The sequence below is a fragment of the Carassius gibelio genome, chromosome B9 (assembly GCF_023724105.1).
Source record: "Carassius gibelio isolate Cgi1373 ecotype wild population from Czech Republic chromosome B9, carGib1.2-hapl.c, whole genome shotgun sequence".
Lineage (NCBI taxonomy): Eukaryota > Metazoa > Chordata > Actinopteri > Cypriniformes > Cyprinidae > Carassius > Carassius gibelio.
The window spans coordinates 19,294,991-19,311,000 of record NC_068404.1 but is presented as its reverse complement, the minus strand read 5'-3'; the positions used below and the strand labels follow the sequence as shown (position 1 = coordinate 19,311,000).

At 37.2% G+C, this 16,010-nt stretch overlaps 2 protein-coding genes across 4 annotated transcripts; one reads left to right on the top strand and one right to left on the bottom strand.

Moving 5' to 3' along the window:
- Positions 1 to 3,572: 3,572 nt before the first annotated feature.
- atp5po (ATP synthase peripheral stalk subunit OSCP) lies at positions 3,573 to 5,843 on the bottom strand. Its single transcript, XM_052565265.1, has 7 exons — positions 5,727 to 5,843; positions 5,271 to 5,321; positions 4,946 to 5,056; positions 4,719 to 4,848; positions 4,369 to 4,481; positions 4,138 to 4,224; positions 3,573 to 3,814 (listed from the first exon to the last, which is right to left on the bottom strand). Exons 1-7 carry the CDS (start codon positions 5,751 to 5,753, stop codon positions 3,704 to 3,706), a joined length of 630 nt encoding a protein of 209 aa, XP_052421225.1. The 5' UTR covers positions 5,754 to 5,843; the 3' UTR covers positions 3,573 to 3,703.
- Positions 5,844 to 6,924: 1,081 nt separating this feature from the next.
- slc5a3b (solute carrier family 5 member 3b) lies at positions 6,925 to 15,109 on the top strand. 3 transcript variants are annotated; one of them, XM_052565254.1, is made up of 3 exons: positions 6,925 to 7,304; positions 7,968 to 8,006; positions 9,533 to 15,109. In XM_052565254.1, exon 3 carries the CDS (start codon positions 9,803 to 9,805, stop codon positions 11,930 to 11,932), a length of 2,130 nt encoding a protein of 709 aa, XP_052421214.1. In that variant the 5' UTR covers positions 6,925 to 7,304; positions 7,968 to 8,006; positions 9,533 to 9,802; the 3' UTR covers positions 11,933 to 15,109. The 3 variants fall into 3 exon arrangements, with proteins under 3 accessions (XP_052421214.1, XP_052421215.1, XP_052421216.1); XM_052565255.1 differs by lacking the exon at positions 7,968 to 8,006 and having other exon boundaries at positions 9,558 to 15,109; XM_052565256.1 differs by lacking the exon at positions 7,968 to 8,006 and having other exon boundaries at positions 6,926 to 7,304.
- Positions 15,110 to 16,010: the final 901 nt, after the last annotated feature.

The following is a 16,010-nucleotide window of genomic DNA, read 5'->3' as shown; positions in this document are numbered from 1 at the left end:
TGAAGATCCCTGTGAATGAACGTGTAGATAAACAGTGTAGGAACTCGACTTGCGTGAAGAAATGAATCATAAATGTGCATTAAAACAGTTTTTTAAAAGAAATTGTGAGTAAAATTACTTCCGTTGTGAAAAACGCTCTGATCGGAAGTGACGCAACGGCAGGTAAACATCGTCTCTTCGTAATGGAGTCAGACAGTGAAGAGGTTGCAGTAGGGATAAATGTCAGCTCTTACGATGGGCCATTGCCGTATAATTACGAGCCGCCTAGGCGAGAGAGGGGTCAGGCAGAGTTAAGGGGAAGGGTAAATGGACAGAGGCGAGAGATAGAGTTGTGGTGTGAGGAGAATCGGTTGAGAATTGGGCAGGTTTCTTGGTGAGTGACCACAGGCTAATTGTGGCTAACGTTCTTTCCATGTTTATCACATTGCAGTATCTTTAATAAATCATATTTAGCAATATTGCTGTCGACTTTGTTGTTTTTCAAGCATCCATGTAGATTGTGAATTTAACCGAGAAGTAATGTGCGAATGCGACCACATAAAATTTTAATTATAAAATTTTAAAATTTCTGGAACCCTGTCTTAATAGCTCAATAAAATAAGTGTCAGGAGGCTCATGTGCACACTCACGGGGTGTAACAAGAGTAAGCTGACTGCAGCTAGGCGGGCTTTCGTGCCATGCCAAGACTAATCCATTATAACGTCAAGAAAAATAAATTTGCAGAAATTACATGCTAATTAGAGCTACATTTCGCTGCAACAATTTGTATATGGTATTATAAGACTTACTGTGCAAAGCTCCCATTTTCGACACGCAGATTCTCTGCTAGTGCTAACATTAACGTTAGACTCCTCACTCCCGCCAGATTTTGCAGGTGGACTTGCATGCACCGATGGCACAGCTCCATTTGCCAGCCTAACCCACTCTTTTCGTTGAAATCCCATGCGAAATTCCATAAGATCTCCTTGGTTGTAGCTGTCCTGTGTGAAGTGTTTTTCACATACCACCGTGTGTCTTGTCAACGAGGAGGCAGCGAAATTGCTTCTCTTTGCCTGGACGAAACGTATCCAAGCACGGAAATCTTTGTGTTTCTTGTTTGGAAATCGGTGGACCCGATGGCCAGACAAGTTGGAGTTGTTGCATCCAAAACAAACACAAGAATTCACCATTGTGACAACTCAAACCTACTATAACTATAATAACGATAACGACAATCTCTTTTTTGGAGCGTAGCTTAGAATAGGCACACTTTTTTCCTAATTTCTGCCCATGGGTGTTGTAAAACATATGTATTCTTATATATGTCTTTTTAAATTTACATTTTCATACAATATTCTGTATAAATTAAGTTATAAAATTAAATTGAAAGATGGCCTTTAAGCTCATTCAGAGTGTTGGGTCTTGAGTCTCTCAACTTTCTCTTCACAATGTCCCACAGATTCTCTATGGGGTTCAGGTCAGGAGAGTTGGCAGGCAAATTGATAACAGTAATACAATGGTCAGTAAACCATTTACCAGTGGTTTTGGCACTGTGAGCAGGTGCCAGGTCGTGCTGAAAAATGAAATCTTCATCTCCATAAAGCTTTTCAGCAGATGGAAGCATGAAGTGCTCCAAAATCTCCTGATAGCTAGCTGCATTGACCCTGCCCTTGATAAAACACAGACCATCACTGACTGTGGGTACTTGACACTGGATTTCAGGCATTTTGGCATTTCCTTCTCCCCAGTCTTCCTCCAGACTCTGGCACCTTGATTTCCGAATGACATGCAAAATTTGCTTTCATCCGAAAAAAGTACTTTGGACCACTGAGCAACAGTCCAGTGCTGCTTCTCTGTAGCCCATTTCCTGCACACGCCTGTGCACGGTGGCTCTGGATGTTTCTACTCCAGACTCAGTCCACTGCTTCCGCAGGTCCCCCGAGGTCTGGAATCGGTTCTTCTCCACAATCTTCCTCAGGGTCCAGTCACCTCTTCTCATTGTGCAGCGTTTTTTGCCACACTTTTTCCTTCCCACAGACGTGCCTTGATATAGCACTCTGGGAACAGCATATTCGTTCAGAAATTTCTTTCTTTGACTTACCCTCTTGCTTGAGGGTGTCAATGATGGCCTTCTGGGCAGCAATCAGGTCGGCAGTCTTACCCATGATTGAGCTTTTGAGTAATGAACCAGGCTGAGTTTTTAAAAGCCTCAGGAATCTTTTGCAGGTGTTTAGAGTTAATTAGTTGATTCAGATGATTAGGTTAATAGCTCGTTTAGAGAACCTTTTCATGATATGGAAATGTTTTGAGATAGGAATTTGGGGTTTTCATGAGCTGTATGCCAAAATCATCAGTATTCAAACAATAAAAGACCTGAAATATTTCAGTTGGTGTGCAATGAATCTAAAATATATGAAAGTTTAATTTTTATCATTACATTATGGAAAATAACGAACTTTTATCACAATATGCTATTTTTTTTAGAAGGACCTGTATATAGCTAGTCTCGTTCTGTGGGTTAATGAAGAGCAGCAGCTGGTGGCTAACTCGGCTAATATAGTTGTCGTTAGCACCGCTACGATTACAGATGACATGACAAATGACCACAACCTGAAAATAAAATACAAAAGATGTGCATAACAAGGGTGTTTATTAACTCGGTTTTCTTTTATATTTTAACGTTAGCTAGCAGTTATGCAACGTTATGTCTGACATTCTCCGATAGTAATATCGGATAGTGTAGCTGTTCTGATTTGCCAAAACTCTCTGAACAACAGTGCCTTAGTTTCTTCTACAGTGACTACACATTTTTGATGCAGGTGTGTGAATGTTTTGCATCATTTTCACTGAAACAATAGCAGCAAAACGTGAGCGAGTTTCTTGATTTGTGATTCGTAGAATATGATTTGTGCACCTGCAGTGACGGAAGAAGGTGTAAGTGTTGTTGTTTTTTACAAGTTTGCAACGTTTGTCTGTGACTTCAAATTTACTGGTACACGTGTCTACAGACGCTCAGTTGTTCAGCACCAAAGATACCGTCATATAATCTACATGTGCAAATTTTGAGTCGCTGGCGCCCTCTTGTGTTTATCATAAAATCAAAATATAAACGCTGGGGTTTGACAATGAAAGCAAACCTATTCAAACCTAAGTTAAAAATTATGATCCAATGAAAAATTTAGATAAAGATAGATTTAAATAAATAAAATAAAAATAAACTTTGTTTTAATAATGAAATAAATATATTTGAAGACCCAGAGAAATGTCCAACTACAACTGCTGAAGTAAAGTCAGTGGATACTTTTAAAACCTAGTTTATAAAACATTTAGAGAGACCAAAATGTTTAGCAGGTCAAGGTGGAGTTATTAAACTTATAAAAACTGAAAAAGTACCCAATCTAAATATTAGTGTAGCTATCGCAACCAAAACAAAAAATAAATTACAAAAATTAAAGCATAAATTTGCATTATCACCCATGAACTGTATTAGTTTGGTTTTGGAACTGTGGTATTAATGTAATCACATATTCATTAGAAATATGGTGTCATGCAATATTTCATTTAAAAAATATTTAAAAAATAACACATACAAGTTTAAATGTTACATAATATTTATTTTGTTCACAACTGGACAAGATAAATCAATTACACAATAGCAGACAGAGGTTGTTCTTTCGTCACCCCCTGAATCTTGGTTTGATTAGGTCTGGTCAGTCCACAGGACTTAGGTCTCCCTGATCAGCTTGGTGAGCTTCTGGATCTTTGTCTTGGTAGACATGTCTGCATACTTGTCACCAATGCTCACGATCATGCCCCCAAGGATAGAAGGATCAGACTGTGAGGAAAAGAAACACATTAAACATCTGTAATAAATCCTTTTGAGTAAAACAATCATTTATTATGCATTCAAATTCATAAGGTTGAGTGAATGACGAGACAAAACAAGGTCATTTTATAAAGGTTTTGCCTAATTCTAACTCAATGAGCAGATAACGTTTTAGCACTCTTTCTATGCTTTGATAGATGAAGATCATCATCCTTTTAAACTTCAGAGAACAAAATCTAAATCAAAACATTATGCTTACCTGAATACCCTTCATTTTAAAATTAGCACTTTAGAATATAATGAAGCCAACTTTTGGGAACAAGCCCTCCTACCTTGGTCTCAAGTTTGATGGTCTCTCCCTTGGCCAGGAAACCATTCAGTGCCACCTTAAGCTCTGCAAGACTAGCTTCATCTAGAGGCTGTTCACAGACACAAAAAGTTTCATTAAAAACTTTAATGAATTACTAACACAAATATTTTACGCACCCAGAATACAAAACATTTACTTTAGTATTGATAATAACATGTAAATGTATTTGTGCATAAATGTATGCACAGCTTACCTGAGCGGTGGTGACTGAGCATGTGACCTCTCCTCTGTGGGCACTCATCATTTTGCCAAAGGCTGTGATGACATCAGGGGTCAAGGTCAAGCGGCCATTTTCTGCTAGGACATCTGAAAACAAAAATAATTGTAAATATTCATATATATATATATATAAAAAAATACTCTTTCAAACCTATAAATTACTCCTAATTTACTAAATGCAATTATCATGAATTTCAATGCTTTTTTAAGTCACTCTTCTACACACTTTTCACTTAATATGTGCAATTGTTTTTTAATTGCATCATAGTTCTCATTGAATCAACCTGGGTGATAGTGAAAATAAAGGCTGGTTGGAAAACTCACTGATGAGGTTGATGGTGATGGGAGAGAGTTTGGCCTTAGTCAAAGCATCAGTGAAAGTCTTTTGTTTGACACTGCGCTTCACATGAGGATTCATCACGATACTTGACAGCTTAGGATCCTTAATCAGGCTCTAGGATGTGGGAAAAGGGAAAGATGAGCCAGAATTGATTGAAGCATTATGGATAACAAGCAGAAACAAAGACACGCAAATCCAAAGTGTAACTCACAGAAACGCGGCCAAGCTCCTGTTCGACCTTATCGAGGCTCTTCTGCTTGCTGGCCGCAGAGAACAGGGCAGTAGCATAACGGCCCTCCACCCCATAGATCTGGATAGGAGGCTGAAGAAAGATACTTTGGTAAGAATACAGCTAGCATTTATTTTTAAAACACAATAATACTTATATTGCTACAGTGTGCATATATGCATATATATATATATATATATATATATATATATATATATATATATATATATATATATATACACACACAAGTTAGTTATATATTATAGTATATATTTATACACTGGCATGGATGATTTTTAAGGCTTACCCTGACAAGTTTTGCTACTGGTCGGATCACAGAGGTGCTAAACTGACGCACCTGCGGAGAGAGAAACAGTAACTTGTACACATTTTTTGACAGATTTAACAGACTCTCAATGACACGACCAGGTTATAAATATAAATATATTCTCGTATTCACATACTTTAAAACGTACAGTATAAGGAGCAGAACGTAAAAATAATCCATGTATCGAACACAGCTCAAGAAAGAGACGATAGTGAACATTATTAAATCAGGCGACTTTTACAAAAGGTTTGAATGATTGTAACAGGCTGCGGATTAGGCGATGCCCGTCAAGGCCTCGGTCCGTTATCAGAAAAAGCGGCTTGATTCACATGGACAAATACTTTTATTTTCCAAAGATTACTTATATTTAACTAAACAAAGCCATACAGCTCGTGGTTTACCATACAAATACCAAGGTTTTTCAGAATGTCCTACCTGCAGCCCCACTCCAAGCGCTGCCATTTTCTCCTGCGACTGTGTAGGTCAAAAGCACTGCGCATGCGTGCAAGTCTGGGAAGAACTACACAGCAGCTGCGATCATGCATTGTGGGAAATGTGGTTAGTCATGACAGTGGAAAATTACTCCGAAAAAATGACGGAATACTTAAAAAATAAAACGTTTTGGAAACTTATTTATAAAACTTCCACTTATTATTTATTATTTTTATATATATACACTTTTTTATTTTTCCCCCTTGAATCAACTACCTATTGGTAACGTAGCCTAGCATTCATCTTAAATCTGGTGGCCAGTCCAAAATAAAAATCAATTTAGGTTGGCCAAACCTGATATACAGGTATTACAGAAAGCTTGGAAACATGCTTAAAGATCACAGTTCTAACCTTCAATCCTGTATTGTAAAATGATCAAGGTGATCCCTATACTGACTGCAGTAATTCCTCCAGCATTTCTTTATTAAATTAATGTGTCTAAAAAGATTTATGTGCCCTTATTCATAAATGACAGTACCTCATCTCAGCTGATTTTAAACAACACCTTAATCTTACGTACTGCTATTTAATTAAATTGCACTTTCTCATCTGTTTATTTTGTTTAGTGAGAGGACAGATGCAGCTCACCCCATGAGCAAGTACGTCAGCTGCATATGACATCATGTCACAAAATTATCTTGATCCTTTCACCCAGATACAGACTATTGATAAAGATATACCATAAGCAATGACTAATTGTGTTTGTTTTTGGTGCGTTCACTACTGTGTGTGTGCATTTTGGATGGGTTAAATGCAGAGCACGAATGAATTCTATGAGTCACCATATTTGACTGTATGTCAAGTCACTTTTTCACTTTTTACATTGGATGATCTTGGATGGACCTTGCGAATCTGTTGATAGACTAGAATTCTGTTCTGTTATTTTCTATTCTATTCCATTCATATTATATTTCTATTCTTATTCCTTATGACAGAATGGCTGTACAATATATTTATTTGTTGGATTAAATGCTAGCATAGATACAGTAAAACTAAGGCAAACTAACTTAGTAAAGAACATGCTTAATGAGCACTGTGGTGCATTTCCAGATTGTTCTTATATCTGCAAAAGCCCTGCCTAATGATTTAGTCCAGGAGGTTTGACCGTGGCTAAAGACGATTTCTAGTAGTTTCCAGTATTAACTAAAGGACTGCAAAAAAGTTTAATCATGTAAGGCTCTTAGGATAATCTCTTGTATGGGGCGTGGTTTACCCGTCGATTACACGCACTGGCCACGTTACAGACCGAATGTACAGCAAGGAAGGACGTTTACAGAGGAAAGATCAAGAGTGGATGTACGTTTATAAAAGGCGCATTTGGGGCACCATTCATTCCGAAGGAATGGAATTTTCCATTTCTGAACTTTTAAAGACGCTGTCCGACAACGAACATATCTTGCCTCCTTCCGCATTGAAGCTGTCAAGAATTGATGTAGATGATCAACATCGCTTGGAGCCCTTCCTTCATTTTAGTAACACGCGCTGCTCAGTTCTTTATTTCAAGACTGTATCATGAAAATGGTAAGTTGTATCTCAAGTGTAACTGTTGTATATTGATCAAACAGGAATTTTGAAGGTAACTAAACCGAGCCACGCAAACATCTGCCGCTGGATACTATTGGCAAACATATACTTGTAAAGAGACTGTTGCCGTACAAATGCGCCATATTTGAAGAATTTAGTGATTTAGTAGTAAATATCTGCAAGATATATAAACAAGTCTTGTTAAAATGGTTTTTTCAAATGGCATAACGAAAAATACGTCGTAAATTAAATGGATAGATCATTTAAAATTATTTACTTATTTATTTATTTAAGGAGGCGTGACAGCTTGGAAAACATTCACCTTTATCATTTAGCTTTTTTGAAAATTATAGGGTGACAGAAGAAGAAGGTCAGTACAGGTTTTGAGGGTGAATACGTAACGACTGTCTCGGTCACTATAAAACATTACAGCATAAAGCATCGTTTTTGACAGCGAGCGGTGCTTCTAGAAATTTCGCAGGAGTCAAATGGATGTTGTTAGAATTAAAGGGATCTGATGGTTTATTAAAAAATGAAAATTGTCATCCCCCAGTCCCCCATTTTGACAGTTTTTTTGGAGATGTTAGGTAGAATATTTGTGACTGACTTAATGGTGATCAAGACTGTCATTTTGCCTAACATCTCCTTTTTGTGTTCAAGTTAAGAAAGAAGGTCATATGGAGTTGGGAATGATATGAGGTCAGTAAAGGATGACATAATTTAGGTTAACTGTCTCTTTAACACCTAGTTGTTTATAGTATTGACTTAATATTTTGTCATTTGTGATGTGTTGTCAGTTAGGCTCAATTTATAGCGACGCTGTTGAGCAAATGCAACCTGATAATATCAGCACAGGTTGTGATATACAGTTACAGTAGCATGTTGTTATGGTGGTGTGCTTTGATACATAGATAAAGCCATGACAAAAGGTATGCTTGTAATCACCACCGTATACAGTAATTCTGACCTAGGCTTGGGCTAAAAAAAAAAAAAAGAAAGTAAAGAGGAATGATAATTATTTTTTTCCTCATTGTGTGGATTTAACCTAGACTGGTGATAAGGGATTTTGTTTTGTAATAGTTGGGCACATGGCTTCCAGTGTTGGGCTGTAATGTAAGAAGTACAGAGTTGCCATTGTTCTGACAGCATATGTCAGATACATATGTGATATGCATCTTAAATGAGTTACAGTAGCAGTTTCACATTATAACCAATAGGTAGCAGTAGTCATTGTTTTTTGACATTCCATAAAGTTTTTTTTTTCTTTGCTAAATGGCATAAGGATCTGGTAGTATGTTACCATTGATTACTTTTAAATCTTTGTTTCTCACTTCCGCTTTAAAGCTCAACATTAAACGACCAAACTAGTTGTCAGGGCTGTTGCAGTCTGACCTTTAGCTTGCTATTAGATGGGATGTTAAGCTAGCGGTTAGAACCAACCAGTGTAGTGTTATGCAATAATCTGCCCTATGATTCACAAGGAATTACAGCCTGAAGTCCGAGCTGGTATAGTGTTCAGATGGCAGAGCTCGAAAAGTGATGCGGCACATTTGTCTATGTCCAGTGTTATGTAAACATTAAACTCCGGCAGTGATTGGAGACAAAGATTTGACAACACTATCAAAAATGACTGGAAGGAGAAAAAAATTGAAAGGAGTATAATGATTATGATGAATGTTTGTTATTATTTTATCATAATATAGCTTATTTGAAAACGGACAGAGTGAATTAAACAGTGTTTTTCATTGCTGTTATTCATTTCTTCTAAGGATACACTGATATTAAAAGTCTATATTAATTTAGGCAGCATCACATTATGTGCAGTTAAATTAATTTTGAGATTTGCTGAAGGTTGTATTTAACAGTGTTTAACTTTGCCTCACTTAATATTTTAAAATACTAATAACACTGTTAATCTAAATGTAAAATAAGGGAAATGAGAATGCACAATTAAATATCCAATATTGTTCGATACCAATTAATGTATAAAATGTTAAATATTTTTTCTTCCTTTGTAAATCATTGTGTATTGTTCAGAATAACATCTGTAAGAATGTTACTAATAAAATCGTTATAAAAATTTCTGTTTTGTGGTGATTATAGTAAATGGCTAGTAATAATGAATGGGGTTGAGAAAATCTGTCATTAGCTTAGTCTTTTGATCCACACATGATCTAATGCATGCCCTGTTTTGTCTCTTTCTTTCTGTGTTTGCTGTCTTGCAGGAATGTAAACTCTTGCCATTTCTAGACCAGAAGCCAGAGACATCCTCCCCAAAATAACTCTCGTGCTTCATGAGAGCACCGTTGGATAACGAATCAAATCAAAACCAAACACAAACCAAATAGAAATTCATCTGACAGACGGATGCTTTCGTTTCCTTCTAGAAAAACAGCAAACCAAAGGAATAAGAGTTTTCATGTGCTTTTACTTGCAACTTTACCCAGATAAGCCAGTTTTTTGCAGACAATTGCATTTTGAACAGTAGCTCAAACATGTTAAAAACGGGACCAGTGATGGAGGCGGCAGATATTGCAGTTGTTGCACTTTATTTTGTGCTTGTGCTTGTAATTGGCCTGCTCGCCATGTGGAAGGCCAACCATAGCACTGTCAGTGGCTACTTCCTGGCAGGTCGAACTATGAATTGGTTTGTGATTGGCGCCTCACTGTTTGTCAGCAACATCGGCAGCGAGCATTTCATTGGACTTGCTGGTTCTGGTGCAGCCAGTGGTTTTGCAGTGGGTGCCTGGGAGTTCAATGCCCTCTTGCTTCTGCAGCTACTTGGTTGGGTGTTCATTCCAGTCTACATCTACTCTGGGGTTTACACCATGCCAGAGTACCTCTCCAAGCGCTATGGGGGCAAGCGGCTAAAGATTTACTTTGCAGCCCTCTCACTTCTGGTCTACATCTTTACTAAACTCTCAGTGGACTTGTACGCAGGAGCTCTTTTCATTCAGGAGTCTCTTGGCTGGAACCTCTACCTGTCAATCATCTTGCTTATCTCTATGACCGCCTTGCTGACAGTTACCGGTGGACTGGCAGCTGTGATCTACACGGACACTCTACAGGCTGTGCTTATGGTTGGCGGTGCGTTAACCCTTACCATCATCAGCCTGGTCAAGGTCGGTGGTTTGGAAGGGGTGCGGGAAAAATATATGGAGGCAGTCCCCAATGTCACAGCCATCCTGGCTAACAGCAACTTCAGCTTCCAGTACACAAACTCCTGCCGAATCCATCCAAAGCCAGATTCCCTCAAGCTCCTACGAGGGCCACTGGATGAGGACATCCCTTGGCCAGGCTTCATTTTGGGTCAAACACCCTCATCCATTTGGTACTGGTGTGCTGACCAGGTCATCGTCCAGAGAGTGTTAGCTGCCAAGAACATTGCCCATGCAAAAGGCTCCACACTTATGGCAGGAATGCTGAAGATCCTTCCCATGTTCATCATTGTTATTCCAGGGATGATCTCACGAATATTGTTCCCTGATGAGCTGGCATGCATTGGACCAGAGCACTGCATGGCTGTGTGTGGCAGTCAGGCTGGCTGTTCCAACATCGCCTACCCTCGGCTGGTTATGAGCGTGATGCCGGTGGGTCTCCGGGGGTTGATGATGGCTGTGATGATTGCTGCCCTCATGAGTGACCTAGACTCGATTTTTAACAGCGCTAGCACCATCTTCACACTGGACATTTATAAAATGCTGCGTGTATGTGCCTCCTCCCGTGAGCTGGTGGTCGTCGGCAGGTTATTTGTGCTATTCATGGTAACTATCAGCATTGCTTGGGTGCCTGTCATTATTGAGATGCAAGGTGGCCAGATGTACCTGTACATCCAGGAAATTGCAGGATACCTGACTCCACCCATTGCTGCCCTTTTTCTACTTGGAGTCTTCTGGAAGCGTTGCAATGAGACCGGCGCATTTTGGGGTGGCATGACTGGGTTCGTACTAGGCACTGCCCGCCTCTTCCTTGGGTTCATATATCGTGAGCCAAAATGTGACCAGCCGGATGAACGGCCGGCTTTCATCACAGATGTCCACTACATGTACATTGCTGCCGGGCTGTTTTGGATCTCAGGGCTGGTGGCTGTGTGTGTCAGTCTGTGCACATCTCCACCAGAAGAGGAGAAGGTCAAGCGTACCACAATATGGGGCTTGAAAAAACTTAAACGCCTTCCTGTGACAAAACGAGAGGAGATGTACAAACTCACTAATGGCAGTGGCGATGGTGTTCTCAAGAAAGATGTTCCAGAAGATGTCCAAAAGGAAAGATGTCTTGATGGGGCTGACATGACCCTCCTTATGCCCTCCCCTTGTGAGCAAGATCCCATGACCCCCAGCACAGAGGCATCCACACCGATGGAGCTGTATGCCAATGGTCATGCAAACCTTGTAAAACAGAAGAATCAAGACAAGTGTGATGAAGAGAGCTGCCTGCAAGTGTTTGACTGGATTTGTTGTCACAAAGAGAAAACATCTGGTGTCGAACCCAAAGTGGTTGAAGAAGATGAAGGAGCTGTCCGTGAATTGCTTCATGAGCCTCCTAAGATCAAGCTCTTACTTAACTTAGGCCTGGTATTTGTCTGTTCACTGGGTGTTTTCATGTTTGTGTACTTCTCCTTGTAATATGCTGATCTCGCAGTACCATAAGGCCTGTCTGAAAGACAACACATTTATATAAACTATTTGTTATTATAAGCCATTTAGGGTCTGTAATATTTACAGTGTGGTTTATTTTTATTTTTAAAACTTGCTTCTCCATACTGATAGAGGTTATTTATTCATTAACCTTTGTTCTGTCATACCTCCTTGAAAATATTCAGCTGTTCTTTGTGTTGTGTTGACAACCAAATAGATTTCTGAGACCATAGCTTTTTTATAGTTTATAGTATACTTGGTTGAGCTAAGGTAACGTAGGATGTACTATTTTTATTCCTTTGTGAATTTTGCCTTAATGTGTGCACTCCTCCTAACCAAAATGTGACCCTGAAGCACAAAACCAGTTATAAGTGATGTATGATCATCTGAAAGCTGAATAAATAAGCTTTCCATTAATGTATGGTTTGTTAGGATCACCTTTGAAGTTGTCCAAATGAATTTCTTAGCAATGCATATTATCAATCAAAAATGTATGTTTTTATATATTTATGGTAGGAAATGTACAAAATATCTTCATGGAACGTGATCTTTACTTAATATCCTTATGATTTTTTGCATAAAAGGAAAATCTATAATTTTGACCCATACAATGTTATTTTGGCTATTGCAAAAAAATATACCCTAGTAATTTAAGACTTGGTTTTGTGGTCCAGGGTCACAAATGAAGGCAGTTTTTGGCCTCAAGCTATTTTTTCCAATCATATAGTAGTATGTAAATGTGTAAGGAAATTGTCTTCTGCATTTGCAGACTGTTAGGACTAACGAATTCTTAAAACCAGACCTCACATGTAAGTCTGTCACCTGCGTAACTGGAATAGTGTTTCCAAAGTTTTAAATGTGTGATAGAAATGGTGAAAATGAAGAATTTACAGTGACAATAGGTGGGTATCATGATGTCAATTTTTTTATTTAAATAGAGCATAAGGATATGTGCAGAGCCGTGAAGACATTGTTTTTTGTAAATATAACACTTAATGTGAAAAAATAAATAATAATAAAAAAATAGACTTCCAAGATGTTATCACTACAAAACAACTTAATTCTAAAATGCAGAAAGTGGTTATATGGATGTTACTAAATGACCATAAGGGCTGCCATAGAAAAAAGATTCTAGCTGAGGAACAATGTCATTCAAATGTTAATAACTGATATCATTACTGATATTATGATCCCAAAACATGAAGACTTGGATGTCCAGTTTTGATTGCTGCACAAAATAGTATCTTGTTCTTCTAGAAGAAGAATTTGATTGTGGCTGCAGTAACAGGCGTTGCCTGTTGTTGATCTGCTGTTGAATGCACTATTTGTTCAGAGAAAGGGGAACTGCTGGATGGCCTTAGTGAAAATGAGATGTGCGTGAGGGATTTATTTATTTATTTACTTATTTATTTAAGTACAAGTTCACAATGTTGTATTAATACTTTGAGAAGAGACCTTAAATGTAATGTCATTTAAATTCAGAAATTGTCAAAAGAGTTGTAGAAAGGTTTTTTTAATGGGACTGCAAAAGGTAACTTTTTATCATTCCAAATAAAGTAGGGATAGTCAATGGAGAGCTATTGTTTTACATTATAATTTATATCTATGTAAAATCACTCCATATGTTTAAATCCATTTTTGTACAGATATCTATTTGTAAAAGTGGTACATAAATAAAAAGAAAATGTTTAATAGACATTCATTCTTTTATATGTATTTTCCACAATTTGACGATTTGGTTTTGGACTCTTGTGGTCCTTGTGAATGTTACTGAAGTGATTCCTATTTCTTTGCAGCTATCAGCTCAGTCATATCTAGGGATGCATCGATCCGATACACAATATGTTTTTTTTTAGCTGGATCGGATATCGGTCAGATGAGATGTATAGCACAGGAATGGTGGCAGCAACATATGATAGATAGGACTCTTATATATTGCTTCCTTCATTACTGTGCTATACAATTGGTTAATATTTATATATAAATGCATTAACATGTTTTCATGTATTTTACAATATAAAGAGCAATGTAACATTTTACCAGATTTAGCCATACACTTATTCTCTTTTATTCATTCCTCACTAAATGATTAGATTTTATAAAATTGTGCACTCATGATTTTTCAAGAATAACCTTTACTGCTAAATTATCTGCTAACCTAGTTTAAAATAGTATTTTTGTTATAGATTATGATTATATATTATATATATATTTAACACAAAAGAGTGACGATAAGAAGTATAGAAATTCTACATTGATTTAAAAAAACAAAAACGCTGGTATCGGATCGGAATCACCCGATACTTGGATCGGAACGTATCTGAAAAAAATTGTAATGTTGCATCCCTGGTCATATTAATGCATAAGCTGTAATCAAATTTACAAAGTTTAGCAACTGTTGCGATTATCTGAGGCCTAATTGATTCAGATTCATTGTTCTCATCATCCAACCCTGACATGATTTCCTTGAAATAACAATATACATTATCAGTTTTCTTCTATTGTCTGTAGCAGACACACAGTAGCACACATTGGACACTTATATAATGCATATTACCTTTTTTCTAGCAATGCCATACTACTACTTGCTTAGGGGTGTGGAATCTTTGATTGCTGGTTTTGGAAACACCACAAATTTTCAAACCAACACCCAAATGTTTTGAATACTTGTCCATTTATTTAGTAGTGAAATGATGATGGGGTTCTGTCTTTTTTTGAAGGCACGTATATGTTGTTTGTTTTGTGTTTAATAATGTGAATTGTAAATGACCGTTACATTATTTAATTCAACATCATTGTCTGAGATTCTTATTTTAACATGGCCTTTCATAACAATAAAATGTTTTTTGTGATTATATTTGATTTTGTTTTAAGTAGTTCATGTTTTGTATTGAATCATTTGTCATTGAATGGTTTTCAAATATTTATGTTGTCTGATTTAGTTTAGAATGTGTACATTTCTTATGATGTTTTGTGTTGCAAGAAATCTGGCTTTATCGATTTATTGTGATGAGTTCCATGAGCTAAAAAGATACATATGGAGTTTATTGCTTTCGATCTCTGATCTTATCAGAAATACACAAATGTTTTGTACATTGTACATTTGCTGCTTTTATTATCAAAAGTTGCGGATGAATAAAAATACATTAATTTGAGAACTACAAACTGTATGAGCTTGGTTATTTGACAATTAATCTTATATATTGTGCTTTTTATTTGAATGTTGTTTAATTACATTCACATTTATGCATTTAGCAGATGCTTTAATCCAAAGCGATTTACAACGTGTGCAAGCTATACAATTTTATTTTACCAGTATGTGTGTTCCCTGGGAATTGAACCCACGACATTTTGCCCTGCTAACACAATAGTCTACCACTGAGCCACAGAAATTATTTGCAGCTTTAATTAATGTCATATTCATATTTTCAAACACCACTGCATTTCAAAGTTCTTGTTTATCAATCATTCATGGCTCCTCTGATAATCATTTCTTGCGCTATCATGATATTGCATGAACAATGGCATCAAAATTGTGCATAAAGTTATTTAGTCCTGTTGTTTTTCCCCCATAAATGAATATTCTGCATAAATATTTTAATCCCTCTGCAATAGGAAGATAATTACTATACACACGCAGAGAATCAACCATTTCAATAACATATACAGTGCACATTAGCTATATAAAGTCACACAGTAGTTATATTGGTAGAACATAGATATAAATTAATATAAATATGCCTTTGAAAGAATATAAAATAAAGATTTGAGATTTTGCATTGCTTTGAAATGACTTGTAAAGGATACAGTTTCACAGTGCTCCCTCTCTTTCTCACTCTCTCTGCAGTATGACAGTTTTTCTGCACAGTACTTTTCCACTGTCAGCTTCCATTTGATTTGCATTCAGATTCATGTTAGGAATGGAGGTGACCGAGTGGAAAACTTTCCTGAAGATGAAAATGCGTGGGCGAATAAATGTTTTGAGCCAACCTCCACCTCGCACCTTTGTTTGGCAAAGCCCTGCAGGTTTTTAGGGTGTGTCAATCCTCTGTTTGATGTTTCTGAG

Coding starts and splice junctions, on each gene's coding strand:
- atp5po (XM_052565265.1), bottom strand. CDS start 5,753: ATGGCAGCGCTTGGAGTGGGGCTGCAG. Junction 5,322..5,726: donor CGCTTGGAGTGGGGCTGCAG/GTAGGACATTCT, acceptor CTCTCTCCGCAG/GTGCGTCAGTTTAGCACCTC. Junction 5,057..5,270: donor CAGTAGCAAAACTTGTCAGG/GTAAGCCTTAAA, acceptor ATCTTTCTTCAG/CCTCCTATCCAGATCTATGG.
- slc5a3b (XM_052565255.1), top strand. CDS start 9,803: ATGTTAAAAACGGGACCAGTGATGGAGGCGGCAGATATTGCAGTTGTT.